This window comes from Amblyomma mixtum, chromosome 3 (assembly GCF_055824585.1).
Source record: "Amblyomma mixtum isolate Tamu chromosome 3, ASM5582458v1, whole genome shotgun sequence".
In the NCBI taxonomy this organism is placed as follows: domain Eukaryota; kingdom Metazoa; phylum Arthropoda; class Arachnida; order Ixodida; family Ixodidae; genus Amblyomma; species Amblyomma mixtum.
In genome coordinates, this window is record NC_143014.1 from 39,833,323 (window position 1) to 39,856,109 (window position 22,787).

At 46.7% G+C, this 22,787-nt stretch overlaps 1 protein-coding gene and 1 non-coding gene across 2 annotated transcripts; one reads left to right on the forward strand and one right to left on the reverse strand.

The window, feature by feature from the left end:
- Positions 1-3,970: 3,970 nt before the first annotated feature.
- LOC149349805 (importin-7-like) lies at positions 3,971-4,594 on the forward strand. Its single transcript, XM_089575502.1, has 2 exons — positions 3,971-4,397; positions 4,527-4,594. The coding sequence occupies exons 1-2, from the start codon at positions 3,971-3,973 to the stop codon at positions 4,592-4,594; spliced, it is 495 nt and encodes a 164-aa protein (XP_089431628.1).
- A 7,367-nt stretch (positions 4,595-11,961) lies between these two features.
- Positions 11,962-12,045, reverse strand: TRNAL-UAA (transfer RNA leucine (anticodon UAA)). The gene has a single exon. It is a non-coding gene; the product is annotated as a tRNA-Leu (tRNA).
- Between the last annotated feature and the right edge of the window lie 10,742 nt (positions 12,046-22,787).

The following is a 22,787-nucleotide window of genomic DNA, read 5'->3' on the forward strand; positions in this document are numbered from 1 at the left end:
ATTTCATTGGTTACTGCTGTATTTATTGCATTGATCTGAGGTATTGTCATGTCACTTTGGTTTTTCTTCCTTGCAATTTAATCTGATGAGGATTTTTTTTCCTTCATGTAACATGAGTCTTGTGTCTATTTTGTTCTCACCATCTTACTAATTTGATGTCCGTTATTTTGAATGTGTGTTTTTTTTTGCCTATGTGTATATCTGCGCGGTTCCCCTGCCTGTCGGGCTCTCCCACTGAAGCCCTATGAGGCTTTGGCAGGCCGGATTTCTGTACATTTTTTTTTAATATTTGGCGCAATAAAGTATTATTATTATTATTATTTTAGCGCTACATTTCCACGTCTCTTTGCCCACAGATTTTTGTCCGTTCGTGAGTCCATACCTGAGACGTATTAGCGCAGTCGTACAGCGGGTTTTCCGCACGCACCCGCAGTGACATGTATGGGGCTGGGCGAGTCTACTGTGCGCGCGCAGGAGGCGTCCTGTAAGTTTGGTACACGTCTACGCTAATACGACTCGGGTATGCTAAAAACGTCTAATGGCTACCTCCAACTGCGCCACTACCAGTGCTGCGGGTGCAGATAGAACGCAAATAAAAGAAATATATGCGAAAGAAAATACTGAAGAAACAGGCTTCTCGCAGTAGCCACGTCAGCACAAGTAATTGCTTCAGCAACAGATACACCCAATGCCACCCATGTCAACGGGCATGCAGGCTTATCTGAACAGGCACTTATTGATGTGATAGTTAGCTCACAATAAGTGTGACAACAGCAGTAACAGCGTTGCTGAACACTGACTTCAAGGTCGAGCGCACCGCAGCATTGAGTTAAAAGTAAAGATTGATATAAAATACACCCTTGGAGACGTAAATTTTATCTACTTATGTATTCATGATATCCTCACGAGATGACCAAACAGACACTCCTTGAATATTTGAAAGCGTTACAGCTTTTTATGGTTGAGGAAAACACAGTTGCTTCCTTTGCAGCATTTAAGTTCTTTGGACGAAACAGCTCGCCTACAGCTCATTTCAGTATTCTGCTCTGAGCATTGTGCCACATTGAATTAGTGAGCAGTTGTGCTAAGTTCGATGGAAATGGGAAAAAGTTGCATCAGTGTGACCAAAATTTTTGCGTTGCAGGGGTGTACTGACCGTGAATGCAATGTTTGCTGCGTTAGCATATAGGCTGCACTTTGTGACTGCACTATTAGTTGGGCTATTTCTCCATATCGTTCCCCCGTCCACCAATTCGGACACACACTGCCGTCATGTGCTGTTAAATGAATTTAATTCTGCTTAACTTTTTTGTAGTAGGCCATTGTGTAAAGGATAAATTTGTTTCATGGCCATGACTCGCCAGTGACCGCGTGGTGGAAAATTAATTTTATACTGGCGCTTGACATAGTAAGTTTCAGGGAACATATATAGCGCGGCGCTTTGCAAAATTCTCGGATCCGTCATTAATCGTAGAACCGACAGTCAACGGAACTGGGATTTTTTGCGTGGGGACAACGGGTAGCGGTAATAGGTGATTTATGATTGAATCGCTTAATAGACTGACTTACAGCCTAGTTTCACCTCCACTGCCCTCAACCATTTCATCCCCCCCCCCCCCAAAAAAAAAATAAATAAAAAAAAATATGCCTAACAGTCAAGTTCATGGACTAAGCTTAGGATGCTTATAGAGGAATTCGTAGTAACTCGTGTCGTCTTTGGCGTTATTGTTCGAATTTGGCCTCGAATTTGTATTGAATCCACGTAGGTTAGGTTTGGTTAAATTACGAAGAAAGGCGTGGGGTAGCTCTCCGGGTGGACAACTAAGCCACGCCGTGTACGAAAGGGTAGGGATAGGAGCAGATGCGGCTATTCTGGTTTTTATTGGTTAGAAACCAGTGTTAGCATCCTACCCTTCACAGTCAAAAGTGGAACCTGGCCGCGGCGGTCGCGTTTCGATGTAGGCGAAGTGCAAAATGCGCCCCCGTTCTGTGCGATGTCATCATCATCAGCCCGACTATATATACTGCAGGTCAAAGGCCTCTCCTATGCCTCTCCAATTAACCCTATCTTTTGCAACTCGGCCACTGTATCCCAGCAGACTTTTTAACCTCATCCACCCACCTAACTTTCTGCCGTCCCCTGCTACGCTTACCTACACTTCGAATCCACTCCGTTACCCTTAAGGACCAGCGGTTATCTTGCCTTCGCATTACACGCCCTGCCCAAGCGCATTTCTTCCTCATGATTTCGACTTATATGTCATTAACCCGCGTTTGTTCCGTCACCTGCTCCGCCCGCTTCCGATCTCTTAACACTACACCTATCATTTTTCTCTCCATAGCTCGCTGCGTTGTCCTTAACTTAAGCTGAACCCTCTTTGCTGGCCTCCACGGTTCTGACCCATTGGTGAATACCAATAAGATACAGCTATTGTATACTTTTCTCTTGTGGGATATCGGTAAACTGCATGGCATTCTTGATCTGAGAGAACCTGCCATATGCGCTCCACCCCATTCTGATTCTTCTAGTTATTTCGGAGCTCTCTAGTACGGCAGCTCTTTCTTCCATTCTTCTTTCACTCCCTCCTTTATCCCTTCCCTTTCGGCGCTAGTTGTCCACCGATACAGCGGCCTTTCATTTCCTCAAAAAACAATTCTTATGTGAAGCCTCTGAGAGGGTCGCCAAAGGAAAGGCGCTTAACTGGCTTCCTGGGGCAGAGGGCACCTCAATCGCGCTTTGAGCTACGTGGCGGTAGTGACAGAGAAATGTGCGCCGCTTACGTTGGCATTGAAAACGTTGTGGCAGAAATGCGGCACTGGTGTGGGTTCACCTTCGAAAGTAAGAGGAAATTCCTGTGCAGCGTTAGAAACGCTCCCAGAAAAAGAAAATAAAAACTTCATCAATGGAGACACTTGTAATCTTGCAGTGTTGTCAATTGCCTTCGGGACCGCCACATTACTTGTGTGCTAATGTTTACGCGCCTCGGCAGCGCTCTTTTACGCACGTATGCGTAACGCGCCGGCATGCTACGAGTGCTGCCTTTTTTCACTCTAGGAACCTTGATGCATTTAACAATAGCTAGACTATGTATACCCCTATGTGGTCATGGTGGATAGGAGGATACCGGTGGATTTCCACCGCAGACCATCGTTTTATTCAATTTTACGCGAGTTTCAGTATCAAGTTGAAATTATCAGTTTCTACCGGCCGTGCCACACTATTGATTCTGTCAATACACGGTAAGATTTTTCATTTCCACCCTGATCCCGTAACGAACTTAGCCAACGAGATGACGAGACTGAAAAGAAAGGGTACGCAGGGCAAGTACTGACCTACAGCGAAAGCTTATTCCGCTTAACCCGGGAAATGGAAGCAGACGAAAAGGTGACTCGTAGGGAAAGGGACAGCAAAGCAGGAGCGGAATTGGCCAAGGAAAACATGGCCTTTCGAGCAAGATAGAAAGAGAGAGAGAGAGATCGAAACAATTTTTATTCATTAATTTTGTGGAAATAAAGGGGGGGGGAGGGGGTCTATAGGCCCACCAGGAGGCCACGAGCCCCTGGCGCACGGCGACCCCTTGGGCTCGATGCACCGCTCGGAGAGCTGCAGATCCATGGGGGGACATTCATGGAGAATGTGATTGAGGTGACCTTAGGAAGATAGAAAACATCTCGCGCGTGTCTGTCGTTCTCAGAGGTCAATTTTGTTTCAAAAAGACCGATAAAAACACGCTCACGTCGCCACACCTCGAGAAAAAGTACAATCCCTGTGGAAATTCGGTTATCGAGGCCGAGGAACGTAGCTGTGCGGTCAAGCTGAGAGCAGGAACCCATATTAATGCATCGCCGAGCCTTTATTATTCCGCACCTTGGGGATCCGGAGGGAGAGGAGGACAGAGGAAGACGGCGACGACAGTCGAAGGCCGGTGCCGAAGGCAAGCGTAGAAGAAGACGAAGACCGTGCTGTTAGATGCGTTCAATTTGGACCAGGATGACGCTGACGACCAGTGCCAGCAGTGTGCGGCGGGAATCGCGGGGCGGGTCGTTTCCCTCATCCTCAACCTCTACGAAGGTGTCAGAGATAAGCATGGAGTCGACCACGACGCCCTTCGACAAAGAGGAGCGCCCTGTCGACGAGTACCAGGTCTCCAAGGAGGTCATGCGAGGCATCCAGAACCCGGACCCGATGTGGATTGGTGCGCTGACATCGGGCCCGCCGTCGATCGTGCAGCAGAGGTCCACATGGGGGGTCAACGTGCTGGCCAACCAGACGAAGGCCGCTGCAGAGTCGAGCCGGATCGAGAAGGGTGGTGGATACGTGTTCCAGAACCAGACGGTGCCCACATCGTTCAGCTCTGGTGGCACACCCTTCTGTGGGCCGCACGATATGTACCAGCGTGAGTATATTCTTTGTTTATATCGCTTTTTCTTGTGTTGCTTCATTTTTCTTCCGTTCACTGTACCTTTTTAGCCTTCCACCTTTTCTTGCGGGCGCTCATGTTCCGGTGGAATTTTTGTTCATGCAGAGAAGGCCTCCACACTCCCGCTTGACCGTGGTGTCGCTGCTCGACAAGCGGCTGGCGGGACCGACTAAATGGAACTGCCGCCTTCGCGGACTCCTGACCCTGTGGTGGCGCCCACGGCGCCACTGCGCATGCTCATTCATTGTAATACCGATATCCCATCAATAACTGAATAGCGGAGAAGGTGGAAGGAGAACATTCCTAATTTTCATTTGACTACTGCACGGTCGCTTGCTGACACTAGCTGCGGTTGATTCTGCAGTGCTCTGCACTACGACAATCTGTTTCACTGCCTAAGATCACAGTGCGCTCATAGGTTTGATAAAGTTCTCTTCCTAATGTTTTGCCTTCAGAGCCATTCGCTATGTATCACTTTATTCGTTGGAGAGATTCACTTGTGCTAAATTTTATATGCCTTTGTTTTTGGAGTTATTTCTACTGTCTGCGGTTGGCCACACTCGCCTGTGTGTGCGCTCGATTCGTAAAGCTTTATATACCTAAATATACACCATCCACATCTAGACCTTCCATATATGCAAGCTCCCGTGATGTCAGGCAAACAGGTGCAAGGGGATTAAGCACGACGTCGCGACCATCGGCTTGAGGGCCGCCTTTGAGGGGCATTAATCGCTTCGTTCTTGAATTGGATCTCTGCGAGGAACATTCATAGCCAAACATTCGCGCGCTGACTTGCCGGCTGAGAAGACTTGTCTAGGCGATCAGGAAAGCGGCCGCTCTCGAGACGGTAAGGTCACGTGATGCTGACTCACCTGGCTCGTACTTTGAGTGTACACTTTCACAGGTGGACGTCGGCACTCTGGAGGTGGGCGTGAAAGTTTCGTTCAGCGGGTCGAGACAACCGTGTTTGTGTATACTGATGCCGTGAACAAGAAAGCGCGCGCGATTGTAAAACGCTGAGGTGAAAAGCCGCGTTTTCCTTTTTATATGTCGTGTCCTTGTAAATTTAATATCGCGAGATCCAAGGAGGCAGAGCTCGCTATTCTACAGAGCGAGTTGCATCGGCAGAAGGAGGCGCAAGATGTACTTTTAACGTAGATACACATTCAGCGCCTCTAGCCGCCGCGGTGGCTGAGTGTTATGGTGCTCGACTCCAGACACGAAAGACGCGGGCTCGATCCCGGCCGCGGAAGTTGAATTTCGATGGAGACAGAATTCTAGCGGTCCGTGTACTGTGTGATGTCAGTACACGATAAAGAACCCGAGGTGGTCGAAATTTCAGGAGCCCTTCACTGAGCCTGAGTCGCTTTGGGACGTCAAACCCCATATATCAACCAACTAAACCAGCATTCAGCGGCTCTATCCGCGTACCTCGGTGGCCGTCACGTACACGGTTTTCTGTCCGAGGCCAAAAATAGAGCGTAGGTATAGTACAATGCCAGCGAGCTTAGCTTGGAAGACGGTGGTTTCTTCTTTACTGTGTGCTTAACACTGTGAGCCAGATGTTCTCATCTGATCTTGATCATCGTCGTCATTGCAGTGGTTGTCATCCAGGTTACATTCACCGGGATTTCCGCAGTCCCTACCCGCGATTCACTATTTACCGGCTCTGATCATTGGAAGGCTCCAATGCTCAGCCTCCACCCGAGGACACAGGTCAAACTCCTCCAGCTGGCTGAAGACGCCGCCGCAGCCCAAGGGATAGCGGCCGTCGTTTAAGCGGTGTCGTCCTGTCTTGCTCAGTCCGTTTCTTGAGGGTCCGCTGTTTTTTCCGAATATGAACTACCAACTATAGCCCGTTCGACCACGCTTGCAAGTTTAAGATGGGGACGGCTTCGGGTGGCTCTGTATCCGCTGGAATGTTTCACCACCGCCTGGCTGGAGAAAACCGTAGTTGTGGCCGTGGTTACTAATTACCCCTGCGTTGCGCCAGCCAGGACTACCCTGCACCAAAATAAAACCTGATTATTCCACTTAAACCTCTGCTGCCCTCGACTACATTTTGGTTCCGTTGGTTTCTACGTCGTCACGCTAAGAGAACATCGGTTCTTTATTGTGCGTATTACGTGGCCTGGCCAAGGCGATTTTTTCGTGGACTGACTGACTGACTGACATCTCTTTGCATCTTTCTCAACCCGAATCCCTTCCCCACGCAGAGTAGCAAGTCCGCGGATTTAAACGCCGGCTAAATTAGCTGTTATTCAATTAAAGACGCCCCCCTCAATCTATCTCAAAATGCTGCCGCCACGGCCGAGATCGCAACCGCGACCTTTGGGCTGAACAGCCGATCGGCACACAGCCGCGGAGGCAGCTGCTGCAGGCAGCTTTTGCTCTTTCATCCACGCTACTCTCCCACTCTTTCTTGTGGTGGATGCTAATCGCAGTTCCGGAGTAGTCCGCCTGCGCCCGAGAGCGCCTGATTTATGCACACGCCCCAAATCTGCACTTGGGGCGGCTGCACAAAACCGAAACAGTGCAGAGAATTCAGTGCAGACGTAACGTCTGGTGGTGTCGTGTTGCACTGCCTGCGGAGCCTAATTCGAACTGCCTACTCTGTTGTACCAAGGCATGGGCTTTCTTTTGCTTCGTCACCTGGTGCAAGAGAAAGGATAGCAGTGGAGCAAAGGAAAGTGCATGTCATGGTACAAGAACGCGGACGGTTCGAATTGGGTGCTTCGAGGATTGCAACGCGTCATCAAGGAATAGAGTTTGCTCTGAACTTCCGGCGCAGCTCATGCGCTCTGTTTCAATCTTGGGGGCAAAAAAAAAAAAAGAAGCTCCAGATTTCCTCGCGATGGAGGACCTTAGAGAAAGAGTTTATAACGTCGTCTGGTCCATAGCTGCGCATTCGCCAATGGCCGTAACCACTAGACTGTGCTGAGTAAAACGTTGGTTTGTAAATTTGAGTTAATTAGCTCATAAGCATGCTTTGAAAATGATTGGCATCCGCCGCGGCTGACAGTTTGTTCCCGAGAATATGTGCTTTCTCTATTTTGATCATGCTATCTAGGGGATTTTTCGAAAGTGTTAGCTGTAGAGCTAGAGCTGCAATTTTTGTAGAGCTAGATTCGCCAGACTGCTGCGCATTGCACGCTTTAGTTTTCTCGTACTAGTTTTCACCCCTACCATTCTGACTTAGCCTAGTGAGGTCCTCAGCTATCTGCTGCAATTCAAACTGTGGGCTACTCAGCAGGGCATAATGTCATTAGCAAATGTGATATGCTAAGGTATCTCCCATTACCATTTTTTTCTATCTTTCTCGTGTACTGTGTTTCGAATACCCTCCGTGGACGTGCATTGAGTAACAACGGGAAGTTTCCCTATCCCGGCCATACACATCTTGTTACCAATATTTTGCTGCTCCTTTTTGAGGACTACGGTCGCTGTGCAGTCGTCCTCGGTGTTTTCCAGAACGTTGGCACCGCTTCCCCCGTGCCCTGATTGCGCAGTGCCAGCGTGACTGCTGATGTTGCAGGAAATGAAGTGCTCTGTCGTCGTTCATTGTCGTAGTTCGGTGGAAGAGAAAGTCGAGGGCGCGGGGGGACATCAGTGGTCCGCTTCCTTGCCCTCGGCTATAGACCCAAAAATCGACGTCCTTGAAGCCGGAGAGCGTGTTGTCGCAATGTTTTCAAACAGTTCATATAGTTGTCTATATATTTTTTTTGTACCGCACAAATGTCGTCATAAGATTTATTACTTGATTTCGTGAGTTATACTGTATCACACAGCATTAACGGATGTTTTTCTACCTTTATTATTCGATGGTGTTTTTAGAGTGAGGAGTGCTGGTATGGAGCACGGCGTTGGGCGAGAGAAGTCGTTCCAGTTGGCCGTTGTATGGGGGAAAAGAAATACGGGCACTTATTCCTTTTTTGTTTTTTGCGCCGATTAGTAGCTCATACAGTGGCGGGATTTGAAGGTACAGGCTCCTTTCTCAAGCCCGCTACCAAGCAAAGCCGAGTTTTAGATCGGGGGAAAGCTGGTACCCGTTTGAGGAAACCGGTGGGCACAATACGCTATCGCGCAATTTGTCTGACAGCGACAGCTGAGTGTATCAGGGTGCAAGCATCGATGTAGTACGGTGATTCGCGCAGTGCAACTCACCAGCAAAGAAGACGTACAGTCGGCAGTCTAGAATATTTGTACTATGTGATCGCTAAGGAAGACAACGCAGATGCGTGTCTTTGTGCAATATTCACTTCGAATTGCATATTACATGACGACAATCAATGCCGCGTGATGGCCAAAGTGCAGCGCGACAGCGTATACGACGCTGTGACGGGACGCTAAAGGCTTCTTCGCGATTTCTTGCGGACGCTTTTGCCTATATTATCTCGAAAACTTATGTCCGATCAGCACGAAAGCCAGCGTCCGTCGCGCGTGCATGGCGCAAAATTCTTCAGTGACGTCACCAAGCTCTCACGTGAAGTCAGCACTAAACCATATATCGATGCCTATAGCGAAGGAAAAAATTTCCTGCCGAGGTGCTGGGAATGGAACCAAGTACCTTCAGGTAGCGAGCCGAGCACGCTACCCGTAGGGCACAAAACCGAATGGGTTCCGAAATCGCGACTTGCGACTCCGTGATCATCCTATAGAATCGACTTGCCTCGCGAACAGAGGCGTATCTAGGGTATGCGTTTCCTTGCGACTATATGCTAATGAGTATGTGTAGGATTAGACGGGAAGGAATCTTTATTGAACCTCGCAACAGAGCTCACGATGAGAAAACGCTTTCGCGTTCAAAGCACGAAGGCAGTGTTAAGCGCCCTCTGTTTCGACCGTTCCCTTCACCTCAGCTCAAATGTCCGTGCTCGTTTGTGCTGACGCCGTGAGCGAGATTCTTAATGGCACGAAAGCGATGGTCTACCGGCACCATTAAGTGGGTGAGAACGTGAAGGAGTAAAAATTTGTTAAAGTCCCAAAGCGACACATGGGGACTGAGCACACTGTAAACAGAAAGGTGTAAAAAGGGAGTAAAGTTGTCCTCTACGCACACCCTATAAAGAAGGGCGTGCGCTAGAGGACAATTTTACTCTCAGGTAGGTGTATTCGTGTTTAGTGGGCGAGGGCCACCGTATAGCGGAGGGCTCTGGATTAATTCTGACCAATTGTGGTTAATGCATTCGCTCTGATATCGCACGGCACGCGGGCTTTTCCGGGTTTCGCCCCCATCGAAATGCGACCGGCACAGCGGGGATCGAACCCGCAACCTTGGCATCAGTAGCGGGACACCAAAGCCACTGAGCCATCGCTGGGGGTATAAAGTGCGGGAGCCTTGACGGCATGTCACCACAGGCCACAGCTAGGTGGAATCCTACGGCGGCATCACAGGCAGCTGTCACGGTTGAAAGAAATATGAAGGTTCCTCGCCGTGCTTGCGATTTATCTTTGGCGACAGTTGGGCCAGTGCGTTCTTGACGTATGACGGTATCACCAACGCGCGAAAAACAGAAACTATACAGTAGGGTACAACTCAAGAACGAAGCGGCAGATGTCCTTCAAAGGATGCCCGCCCGCCAATGGCTACGACTGATTTTCATGGAGTCGCTGTTAATCCCTGGTCACGCTATAACATGGCAGGGGATTGACCGCGGATTAACCGCTACTTTATGAAAATCGGCCAACGCCAATGGCTGGAGCAGAGGTCTGCACAGGCCTAATCCTGAGGCCCGAGCCCGGCGCAGGCCCGCGACTTGAATCCAGGGCCCGCTGAGTTATCACTTTGCTGTACTTGGCCCGGTCCGCCTAGCTCGGAGTGCGCTCGGGCCCGTTGCCGCAGTAGCGCAAGAGGTAAATTGCTCACTCTATGGGAGGAGATTCGTATTATAGACAAGTTAATAAAGGGTTCAGAAAATGCGCTGAAATCGCTAAAAAGCTTGAAGAAATTCGTTTGCTAATTATAAAAAGAAGTGAGGATGAGGCTTGTCCGGCCGCACGGTTTTTTCAACAGTGATGTCATCTGTGAGGCAGCTCGGGAGTTCCGAGAGTTATATGAAGAGGGCTGCGTGCACGGGTAAAAACTGCTTCTAGTTTCCTTTAGATGGTCAATCTGCAGTCATATTTTACGGTACGCAGTGCCTAAATATCAAAACGTCCTTGCAGCCGCAGCATTTCTTTTTCTTTAATGAACACGATTTCACAGGTAGATTTCATGGCCGCAGTTCAGTGGAGAAAATCAAAAACGCCTGTTTAGTGCATAGTATGTGTTAAAAGACAGAACGTGGGGCTAAACCATATATGCTTTTTCTCGGTGGTGTTTCTGAAATCCTGCAGGTGTGATTTTGGGAACAGACACAATGGTCGTGGAACCGACAACTGCCGAACAATCGAATGAAGCTCCTTCCGAACCCGTAGCTTCAAGACCGGCCCAGGCCTTGGCGGGACGGGGCAGCGAATTTACGGTCTTGACACCGTGCTGTGCTCTGGGGTGTATCATCTGAGGGGCATTTGGCGCTTTAATTGTATCCGACTGCAGGGAAAAAAATCTCTTCCTCTCCCGTAACCGAGAGTAGAGTAAGCATGAAATGTTTACGGGCCTAATGTCATCTCGGTGGACACCCGAACCGCACCGTACAGGAAGGGAGGAACGCCACCACCCGTTCAGCGCGATGCCTTGCCATTTGAACGCAAGGTTTTTTGAGGAAAGGAAATGGCGCAGTAATTCTCTGCCATCTCGGTGGACACCCGAACCGCACCGTAATGGAAGGGAGGAACGCCACCACCCGTTCGGCGCGATGCCTTGCCCTTTGAACGCAGCGCTTATCCCCCGGGCCCCTGTGCGCCTGCGCGGCTTTGCTTCGATGCGCGAAGCCCCTAAGAGATCACGTATGACAACGAAGTGTATCGTGGCATTTATGTGCTTTTTGCAAGTTATTACAAATCGCAAATTATAATTCCGTGCATTATCAAACGCACAGCGACTGATATCTTGATAAACATTGAGAAGGCTCTGGCAGCAGTTATTTTTTGTGACTCCTTTGGAGTCCAACCGGCGCTTGCATGCCGGTCGCGTAGGAGGGCTTACAGAGTCTCGTTAAATCTCGTTAAGTCTCGTACGGTGCCCGGATGTTCTCGTTTCAGAGCCCGGATGACTGGAATTCAGTGCCCGGATGACTGGAATTCGGTGCCCGGATGACTGGAATTCGGTGCCCGGATGACTGGAATTCGGTGCCCGGATGACTGGAATTCAGTGCCCGGATGACTGGAATTCAGTGCCCGGATTAGTGGATTTCAGTGCCCGGATGAGTGGATTTCAATGCCCGGATGAGTGGATTTCAATGCCCGGATGAGTGGATTTCAGTGCCCGGATGATGGCTCTCGGTCTCGGCGTGACGTCACCACACTGCCGACAACGGGGGCTAAAAGCATTTCATGCTTAAAAACAAACAGGACTGTGCTGCTTAATAGAAATGCGTATTAGCGTTGCGCAAGTAGAGCGTTGACAATAGGCCTAATAGCAAAAACTAAAAAGAACATTTGTCAGCAGTGGGGTTCGAACCCACGCCCTCTTGCGAGGACCAGAGCTTAAATCTGGCGCCTTAGACCGCTCGGCCATACTGACCACGATGTTGCGACTTTTATGACCATATATTCACTCTGTGCAGGTGTATGAGCGTACATGTACCTGTTCAGCTGAGATATCGTACTTGGTGAGGTTAAATTTTGCACCGCAGAATGAATCTGCCGGTCCTCTCCCTGTATCCTCCTCCTCGTCGCAACGCTGAGCGCGACCGAGCTTAAAGGGATCCTGAAATGATTTCCGTGGGCATATTCTAGTACAACAGATCTGTAGAGGTGGTCTTTGCGTGTTTTGGAGTCAAATTTGAAAGCGCCGCGTGGACCCATAATTTATAATGAATTTTCAAAAATCGCTGCTCGCAGCAGCTCGCAACCGATTAGGGCGACACACCTCATCGCGCGTCCCCTACGCCGATGACGTCAGTGGCCAGAAGTGCCTGTCTTCAAGCTCGCCCCATCTGACCACTGACGTCATCGTGGAGCGGACGCGCGGTGAGATGTGTCGTCCTAATCTGTAGCGAGCTATTGCGAGCTGCGATGGGGTCCAAGCAGAGCTTTCAAGTTTTACTTGAATACCCGCAAAAACCATCTCTACTGATCCGTTGCACAAGAATATGCCCATAGAAATCATTTCAGTGTCCCTTTACGTAACCGAGGCGCGTTTCATGCGACCGATCTGCGCACGCGCGAAATCCTTGCGGTGACTGATGAAAACAATCTGCATGACGATTTTCGACACCGCGGCACTAGGAAACGCATGCAAAGCGATGAAAACGACGTCACCGCTGCCAAGTATTTACATGCTTTTATTTTTCTAAAGCAGGAATGCTTTTAGTGCTACATTTTCACCTCTCTTTGTCCGCAGCTTTTTTTCGGTTTGTCAGTCTATACCTGAGTCGTATTAGCGGAGACGTATAGCAGTTTTACCGGACACACCCGCAGTGACATGGATGGGGCTGGGCGAGGCCACTGCGCGTGCGCAGGAGGCGTCCGATTAAAACTGGTATATGTCTACGCTAATACATATCGGGTTTGCTAAAAACGTCTAATGACTACCTCCAACTACGCCACTATCACTACCGCGTGCAGGTAGAAGGCCAAAGAAAGAAATAGATGCGAAAGAAAATATTGAAAAAATAGGCATGCCACAGTAACGACGTCACCCCAAGTAATTGCTACAGCTGCAGATACACCCAATGTCCCCCATGTCAACGGGTATGCAGGTCATAGAAGCTTACGCAAAGGAGCACTTGTTGATGTGATAGTTAGGTCGCAATAAGTGTGACAATAGCGATAACAGCGTTGCTGAAGACTGACATTAAGGTCGTGCGCATCGCAGCATTGAAGTAAAGTAAAGACCGTTAATAAATATACCCTACGAGAGGTAAATTTTATCCACTTATGTATGCATAATATCCTCAGACGACCAAAGAGGCACTCCTTGAATATTTGAAAGCGTTTCAGCTGCTTACGCTTTAGGAACACACAGTTGCTACCTTTGCAGCATTTAAGTTCTTCGGACGAAACAGCTCACCTACAGCTCATTTTAGTATTCTGCACTGAGCAATGTGCCACATTGAAATAGTGAGCAGTTGTGCTACGTTCGATGCAAATGGGCAAAAGTTGCATCAGTGTGATCGAAATTTTTGCGTTGCAGGGCTCTACTGAGCATGAATGCAATGTTCGCTGTGTTAGCGTGTAGGTTGCGCTTTGTGACTGCACTATCAGTTGGGTGACTTCAACATAACGTTCCCTCGTTCACCAATTCATACACACAGACTGCCGTGCAGTGCTCCTAAATGAATTTATTTCTGTTTAACTTTTTTTTTAGTAGGCCAACGGCTAAATTATACTTTTGTTTTCTGGCCATGACTCGCCAGTGACCGCGTGGTGTGAAATTCTTTTGCGCACAGTAGCTTGGCATGATAAGTTTCTAGGAACATGTAACGTGGCGCTTTGCAAAATTATTGGATCCGTCACACTTCCTTGGCGTCCCACAAGGAAGTGTGCTTGGTCCCTTCTTTTCCTAATATTTATCAACGATTTACCGGATTCCATTTCTTCCCATATCAGACTTTTTGCGAATGATTGTGTAATTTATCGCAAAATTTATTCTAACACCGATTGCCAATCCCTTCAATCTGACCTGGATTCAGTAACAGCATGGTGCTCAACCTGGCTTATGCAACTTAATCATTCAAGAACTATATTTATGTCTTTTACTAACCGAATGTCTCGAATTCAAACAGCATACTCCTTAAATAATAGCTCACTCGAGCTAGTCACCACGTATAAGTACTTAGGTCTGCACCTTCATTCAGACTTAGCATGGAACCACCATATTAACCTTATGCTTGCATCTGCTAATCGGTCATTAGGTCTCTTAAAACATAACCTAAAGCATGCTCCTCCTCACCTCCGTGCTCATGCCTATACCACTCTAATTCGACCTAAAATTGAATATGCCTCGGCTATTTGGCACCCTTACCAATCTTACCTAATAAATAATATTGAATCATTGCAGAACCGCGCCGTTCGTTTTATTTACTCCGATTATTCACGTAACACCAGCATCACAGCCTTAAAGAAACGCGCAGGTCTCCAGGATTTATGTCTCCGCCGTAAAATTGCACGACTATCACTTTTTCATAAACTTTATCATCATCCATCACTTCATAACGACTTTTTTTCTTTGCCTCCTTCGATCTTTGACCGCCGCGATCATCCCTTTAAAGTTAGACGTTTCACGTGCAGAACATTTATCTATGCGCATTCATTCTTACCACGCACAATATCTTTTTTTTTTTTTATTCGAGCTGTTTGCCATCAGGCATAATGAAAAAGGAAAGAACGTTATAAAAATGAGTGCAAACAAGCCTCGCTTAAAAAGCGGCACAAGTTCGTGATATAGCGATTATCTAGAGTCCACTTGGTATAGTCGTCTGCAACGTCCCATCGCAGGCCAACCTTTCTTAGTAAACGTCGTCTCACAGAAGCTGTAGCCGGGCAAGTCCACAGCAAGTGTTTTTCATCACACTGGTCGGGCGCAGCACCACAATGGGGACACTTGTCTGTCACTTCGTAACGTTTGTCACGCCACCGATGACGCACACAAGGAGTCAGAGCCGCTCCTGCCCGAATCCGGCGCACAGATACCTCCTCCTCCCGAGTAAGACTCCGGGGGAGAGGGTACGAACACGGAGGAATTAGAGCGCGTGTTCGCTGACGCAAAGACTGTTTCTCGGAAACATGGGACAGGAACGGATCTGAGGGAAGAGGGGAAGGTGGCGGGATATCGGATGTGTCAAGGTGTGTCATTGCATCCACATGAATATTATGCGGATCCTGGGCATGCCCGCGAATCCAGTGTATACGCACAGGACAGGGGTATTTTGTGCAAAGTTGGTGAATGGATTGTGTAACTTGGAATGTGCGCCGGACAGCCTTAAGCTGCTTAAGGGCGGCAAGGGAGTCGGTGTAAATGTGTACAATATCGAAAGTAGGTACGAGTGGAAGGGAAGCAATGGCATTGTGTATCGCCTGAAGCTCCAAGGCCAGGGGGGAGCAAGTATCCGTGCTATATGTAGCGCGGGAGTTGAGATGAGGATGTGAGGGACTGTAAACTGCAGTAACTCCCTGCACTGCTGTGTGTGATGCATCGGTGTATATTATGCACCCTGAAGAAAGATGGGCGGCTGATATCGGCGTCGAAGCAGAGGGGCGATTGTCTGTGAGCTGACAGTATGACCATGGGGGAAGAGTCTGTAAACGATGAAGCTGAAGCGACATCTTGCGTGCTCTGTTTGCCTCACGCTGGTCGATAAGTTCACTCAATGTATTAAGTTGAGCGTACTCTTGCAGAATGGTAATGGGTGTGATACGCGGAAGATAAGTTATGGCGCGCATAGCCTCCCGATTGATTGATTCAAGGGAGTCCCACTGTCGTCGGGTGAGGCGATGAAATTGCGCTTGGTACACTATCCGCGGCTGAAGGATGGAGCGCACGAGCTGACGGGCAGTATCACAATATCTGACTGCAACACTCTGCCTTCACATATCGCAACTACCACTGATCCTGATAAATATTTTAAACTTATATCTTCAATAACTACTGCTTAACTCTTCGCATACATTGTTATTTTATTTGTTCATGGCTTCCTTTTTATGCAGGGTTTATTACTAAAAAGATTCATTGTATTAGTGTTCTGTTTGTATAATTTGAATACTGCAGTAATCTTCGTTCTTTGCCGCGCTGCCATTCTTTAGATTCTTTTGCTTACTTATGTCATGCAAAGTGTCTTATTTGTGCTTTTGTTGTTTGTTTTATATTTGTGGTTTTGTTTTATTCTGTTCAATTGCCTGTGCCCCCCCCCCCCCCCCCCTATGTAATACCCTCTCGAGGGCCTTTAGCGGTATTCTGTATAAATAAATAAATAATCGCAGAACCAGCAGTCAACTGAACAAGGATTTTTTTGCGTGTGCTCAACGGGTAACAGTAATTGGTGATTAATAATTGAATTGGTTAATAGATTGGCTTACAGCCTAGTTTCGCCTCCACAGCGCTCATCCATTTCACCCCCCCCCCCTTTAAAAAAAATGCCTAAAAGAGAAGTTCCTATACTAAGCTTACGATGTTTATACAGGAACTCGTAATAACTCGTCTCGTCTTTGGCGTTATTCTTCGGATTTAGCATCAAACTCGTGTTAAATCCACGTAGGTTAGGTTGGGTTAAATTACGAAGAAAGGCGTACAGTAGCTCTCCATGTGGATACCGAAACCACGCCGTGAAGGAAAGGGCAAGGAGAGGAGCAGATGCGGGTATTTTGGTTTTTACTGGTGGGAAAGGACTGTTAGCATCCTACCCCCCCCCCCCAAAATTAAAAGTGGAACTAGGCCGCGGCGGTCGCGTTTCGACGGAGGCGAAACGCAAAAGGCGTCGGTGTGGTGTGCGATGTCAGTGCACGTTAAAGATCCCCAGGTGGTAGAAATTATTCCGGAGTTCTCCACTACGGCACTTCTTTCTTCCTGTCTTCTTTCACTCCCTCCTTTATGCCTTCCCTTACGGCGCGGTTGTCCACCGAGATGTGAGACAGTTACTGCGCCATTTCATTTCCTCAAAAACCAATTCTTACGTGAAGCCTCTGAGAGGGTCACCAAAGGAAAGGCGCTTAACTGGCTTCCTGGGGCAGAGGGCACCTCAATCGCGCTTTGAGCTACGTGGCGGTAGTGATAGAGAGATGTGCGCCTCTTACGTTGGCATTGAAAACTTTGTGGCTGAAATGCGGAAATGGAGCATCGCTTGGCCGCTCCTTGACCCACTGCGCCAGGAGTGGTGGGAAGACTCCTAGGGATCTATCAGTGTAGAGGATGACCAATTCTGCATAGGTGGACATTAACCCATTACCGCTATCCAAACAACTGCCATCTGTGAACACTGGATCTGAACACCGGAACCGAAGGGAAAACCGAGCTGCTAGCGCACCTGATTCGCATTTGCCTAATTACGCAAATCGACCATCATTTTTTAAAAGCAGACTTCGGAATAAAACTGCTGTGTCTCTTTGGCTCGCCGATTATCCGAAAAGCATTCGTAAACTCAGAACGAGCGAGCTGTTCTGCCACAGCATCTTTGCCACTGCACGCATAGATGGGGTGCTGATTTCCAGCATTGAAGACTTTACGAACGGGTGTTATTTACTCCGCACGCTTTGATCTCGACCACTGTGCTTGTTTACTGAGGAGCGTGCCCACCTGTGACTTGTGCAGCTCTGAATTTTTCTGTTCATACTGGGGTAAGCAATGCCGGTTTTATGACTAACGGCGCTGTTCTCGAAATCGGAACCTGGAGACACTCCCCAGGTGCGACGTGGCGTATACACGATTTTAAAATACCAAAAGCTGACTTTGAAATACCGAAATTTTTGTTTACAACAGAAAGCTTGGTGTCCAACTCCTGCGCGGCAGCTTTAGAAATGCCGCAAGAAAAAGAAAAGAAAAACTTCATCAGTGGAGACACTTGTAATCTTGCAGCGTTGTTGCAGGACTGTCACATTACTTGTGTGCTAATGTTTACGCGTTTCTGCAGCGCTCTTGTACGCACGTATGCGTAACGGGCCGGCATGCTCTGAGGGCTGCCTCTCTTTCACGCAAGTAACCTTGATGCATTTAAGAATAGCTAGACTATGCATACCTCTATGTGGTCATGTTGGGATACGAGGGTACCGATCGAGTTCCGCCGCAGACCATCGTTTTATCTGTTTCACGCGAGGTTCAGTATCAAGTCAATATTATTAGTTTATACCGGCCGTACCAGGCTATTCATGCTATGAATACAAGACAAGATATTTTAATTTGCACCCTGACACCTTTACGAGTCTCGCGAACGACATGAGAGGACTGATAAGCAAGGGTACGGAGAGCAAGCGCTGACCTGAAGCGATAGTTTATTCCGCTTAACTGGAGAAAAGTAAGCCGATGAAGAAGTGTCTTTAGGGAAAGAGACAGCAAAGCAGAAGCGAAACAGGCCAGGGAAAACAAGGTCTTTCGAGCAAGGTGTAAAGATAAAGACAGATCTAAACATATTTTATTCATCAATTTGGTGGAATAAGGGGGAGAGGGGGGGTGTTATCCCTGCCAACTGGCCACGAGCCCTTGGCGCACGGCAACTCCTAGGGCTCGGTGCACTGCTCGGAAAGCTGCAGATCCATTGGGGGAATGTCCGAGGGACAGGCATAGAGAATGTGACTGAGGTAACCTTGGGTAGATAGAAGACATCTCGAACGTATCTGTCGTTCTCAGAGGTGAAACTCATTTCTAAAAAGACTGATTAAAAACACATTCACGTCGCCCCACCAAGGGAAAAAGTGCGATCCCTGCAGAAATTTAGTTATTGAGGCCGAGGATCGTAGCTGTTCCGTCAGACAAAGAGCAGGAACTCGTCATTATTCCCCGCCAAGCCTGTATTGTTAAGTGCCACGCGATTCCGGAGACAGGGGCTGGCAGAAGACGACGACGACCACCGAAGGCAGAAGCCGAAGGCGAGCGTAGAGGAAGACGAAGGCCGTGCTGTTAGATGTGTGCCTTGCTATAGCTTTCAGTATTTTCTTTTTTATGCTTCATTATTTTTTGAATTATTCTTTCTCTTTTCTCTCTAGCTCTCTCTCATTCTCCAATCCAAACGCGTCTCTCTCTCTCTCTCTCTCTCTCTCTATATATATATATATATATATATATATATATATATATATATATATATATATAAGAGAAGCCAACAGCCACAGAAACCAAGGGGCACAGGGGATTTTTAATTTTATTTATTTATTTTGTGGTGTTGATCAATTTATATTACTGAATATGTTATCGCTTAAAGCTAATTGATTAGAAAAGCAGAAGAAAAAACAACCACATGCCGCCGGTGGGATCCGAACCCATGACCTCCGAATTACGCGTCCGGTGCTCTAGCGCTGAGCTACGGCGACGGCTGTCAAACCTGCTGCTTTCGGGGGTATTTATGTTTACAAATAACCTAACCTTGGGAGTGTTCACCAGCGCCACCCACGTTCTTAAGCGGCGGACGTGGCACGTCCTGAGTTACCGCTGATGTGACGTAGAACGTCATCGAACGGCGAGGGTGGAAGCTGTGTGAGAACCCTCTTATGCTTCCTAAGGCATCAAGGCTGCCAGAACCGAGGCCCTCGTTAAGCAATGAAGCAGACGAGGAAAGGGGAATGAGGGGCTCGTTATAAATATGAGAGAAGCCAAGAGCCACAGAAACCAAGGGGCACAGATGATCTTTAATTTATTTATTTATTTTGTGGTGTTGATCAATTTATATTACTGAATATGTTATCGCTTATATATATATATATATATATATATATATATATATATATATATATATATATATATATATATATATATATATATATATATATATATATGGTTTCTGTGGCTGTTGGCTTCTGTCATATATATATATATATATATATATATATATATATATATATATATATATATGAGAGAAGCCAACAGCCACAGAAACCAAGGGGCACAGGGGATTTTTAATCTATTTATTTATTTTGTGCTGTTGATCAATTTATAATATTACTGAATATTTTAGCGCTTAAAGCTAATTGATTAGAAAAGCAGAAGAAAAAACAACCACATGCCGCCGGTGGGATCCGAACCCACGACCTCCGAATTACGCGTCCGGTGCTCTACCACTGAGCTACGGCGACGGCTGTCAAATCTTTTGCTTTCGGGGGTATTTATGTTTACAAATAACCTAACCTTGGGAGTGTTCACCAGGCCACCCGCGTTCTTAAGCGGCGGACGTAGCACGTCCTGAGTTACCGCTGATGTGACGTAGAACGTCATCGAACGGCGAGGGTGGAAGCTGTGTGAGAACCCTCTTATGCTTCCTAAGGCATCAAGGCTGCCGGAACCGAGGCCCTCGTTAAGCAATTAAGCAGACAAGGAAAGGGGAATGAGGGGCTCGTTATAAATATGAGAGAAGCCAACAGCCACAGAAACCAAGGGGCACAGGGGATTTTTAATCTATTTATTTATTTTGTGCTGTTGATCAATTTATAATATTACTGGATATTTTATCGCTTAAAGCTAATTGATTAGAAAAGCAGAAGAAAAAACAACCACATGCCGCCGGTGGGATCCGAACCCACGACCTCCGAATTACGCGTCCGGTGCTCTACCACTGAGCTACGGCGACGGCTGTCAAATCTTTTGCTTTCGGGGGTATTTATGTTTACAAATAACCTAACCTTGGGAGTGTTCACCAGGCCACCCGCGTTCTTAAGCGGCGGACGTAGCACGTCCTGAGTTACCGCTGATGTGACGTAGAACGTCATCGAACGGCGAGGGTGGAAGCTGTGTGAGCACCCTCTTATGCTTCCTAAGGCATCAAGGCTGCCGGAACCGAGGCCCTCGTTAAGCAATTAAGCAGACAAGGAAAGGGGAATGAGGGGCTCGTTATAAATATGAGAGAAGCCAACAGCCACAGAAACCAAGGGGCACAGGGGATTTTTAATCTATTTATTTATTTTGTGCTGTTGATCAATTTATAATATTACTGAATATTTTATCGCTTAAAGCTAATTGATTAGAAAAGCAGAAGAAAAAACAACCACATGCCGCCGGTGGGATGTGGTTGTTTTTTCTTCTGCTTTTCTAATCAATTAGCTTTAAGCGATAAAATATTCAGTAATATTATAAATTGATCAACAGCACAAAATAAATAAATAGATTAAAAATCCCCTGTGCCCCTTGGTTTCTGTGGCTGTTGGCTTCTCTCATATTTATAACGAGCCCCTCATTCCCCTTTCCTTATATATATATATATATATATATATATATATATATATATATATATATATATATATATATATATATATATATATATATATATATATATATATATATATATATATATATATATATATATATATATATATATATATATATATATGCCGCCGCGGTGGCTCAGTGGCTATGGTGCTGGGCTGCTGACCCAAAAGACGCGGGTTCGATCCCGGCCGCGGCGGCTAGAATTTCTTTGGAGGAGAAATTCTAGAGGCCCGTGTACTGTGCGATGTCAGTGCACGTTAAAGAACCCCAGGTGGTCGAAATTTCCGGAGCCCTTCACTACGGCGTCTCTCATAGCCTTAGTCGCTTTGGGACGTTAAAAAAAAGAAAGAGAAATATATATATATATATATATATATATATATATATATATATATATATATATATATATATATATATATATATATATATATATATATCGGGTGTCCCAGCTAAATGTAACCAAACTTTTAAAACAGGCGAAGTGTCCTAGTCCAGTGAAACCAACTGAAGGTTGTTCATAGTAGCGTGGCCTAGTCTTGAGTGTTTTTTTCGCTCTTCAAAGTTAATTAAATAGCTAAGTTTAATTAGCTAACTTTTTAATTATTGACTTCGGAACAAAAGTGTCAATGAAAAAGTTCTAGATCGCCTCGAAAAACCGCTAGTAGGGCTGTTTCCGTGAAGTTACGATTTACGTAGCTTCATTTATTGGCCTTAAAAAAAAACTTGTCACTTGACCAGCTGCTCGCTTACTTCTCTGCCCCAATGTGCACCCAAAGTCTCATCGAGGTAGAGGACTTCAGAAAAATTGAATTTTATTCTTTAAGGCGCGTCTTGGGACGTTGAAGTGGCACAGTTGTCATGTGGAAGCTTTTTCTTATTGTGCGGGTTATTGTTAAAGGCCGGTAAAAAAACTACTTTACGTAAATATTACTTTGCTGGAAATTTCTGAGTAAGCTGTTTCTCAAAGCGATCTACAACTGTTCCATTGACACTTTGATCCTCAAGTCAATAATTTAAAAGCTAGTTAATTAAGCTTAACTAATTTGTTAACCTTGAAGAGCGAAAAAAATACTGCAGACTAGGTCACGTGACTCTAAACAGCCTTCATTTGGTTTCAGAAGGCTAGGACATCCCGTGTTTTTTAAAAGCTTGGTTACATTTAGCTGGGACACCTGGTATATATATATATATATATATATATATATACCGGGTGTCCCAGCTAAATGTAACGAAACTTTAAAAATAGGCAAAGTGTCCTAGACCAGTGAAACCAACTGAGGGCTGTTCATAGTCGCGTGGCCTAGTCTTGGGTATTTTTTTCGCTCTTCAAAGTTAATTAATTAGATAAGTTTAATTAGCTATTTTTTTAATTATTGAATTCAGGACGAAAATGTAAATTCAAATGTTTTAGATCGCCTCGA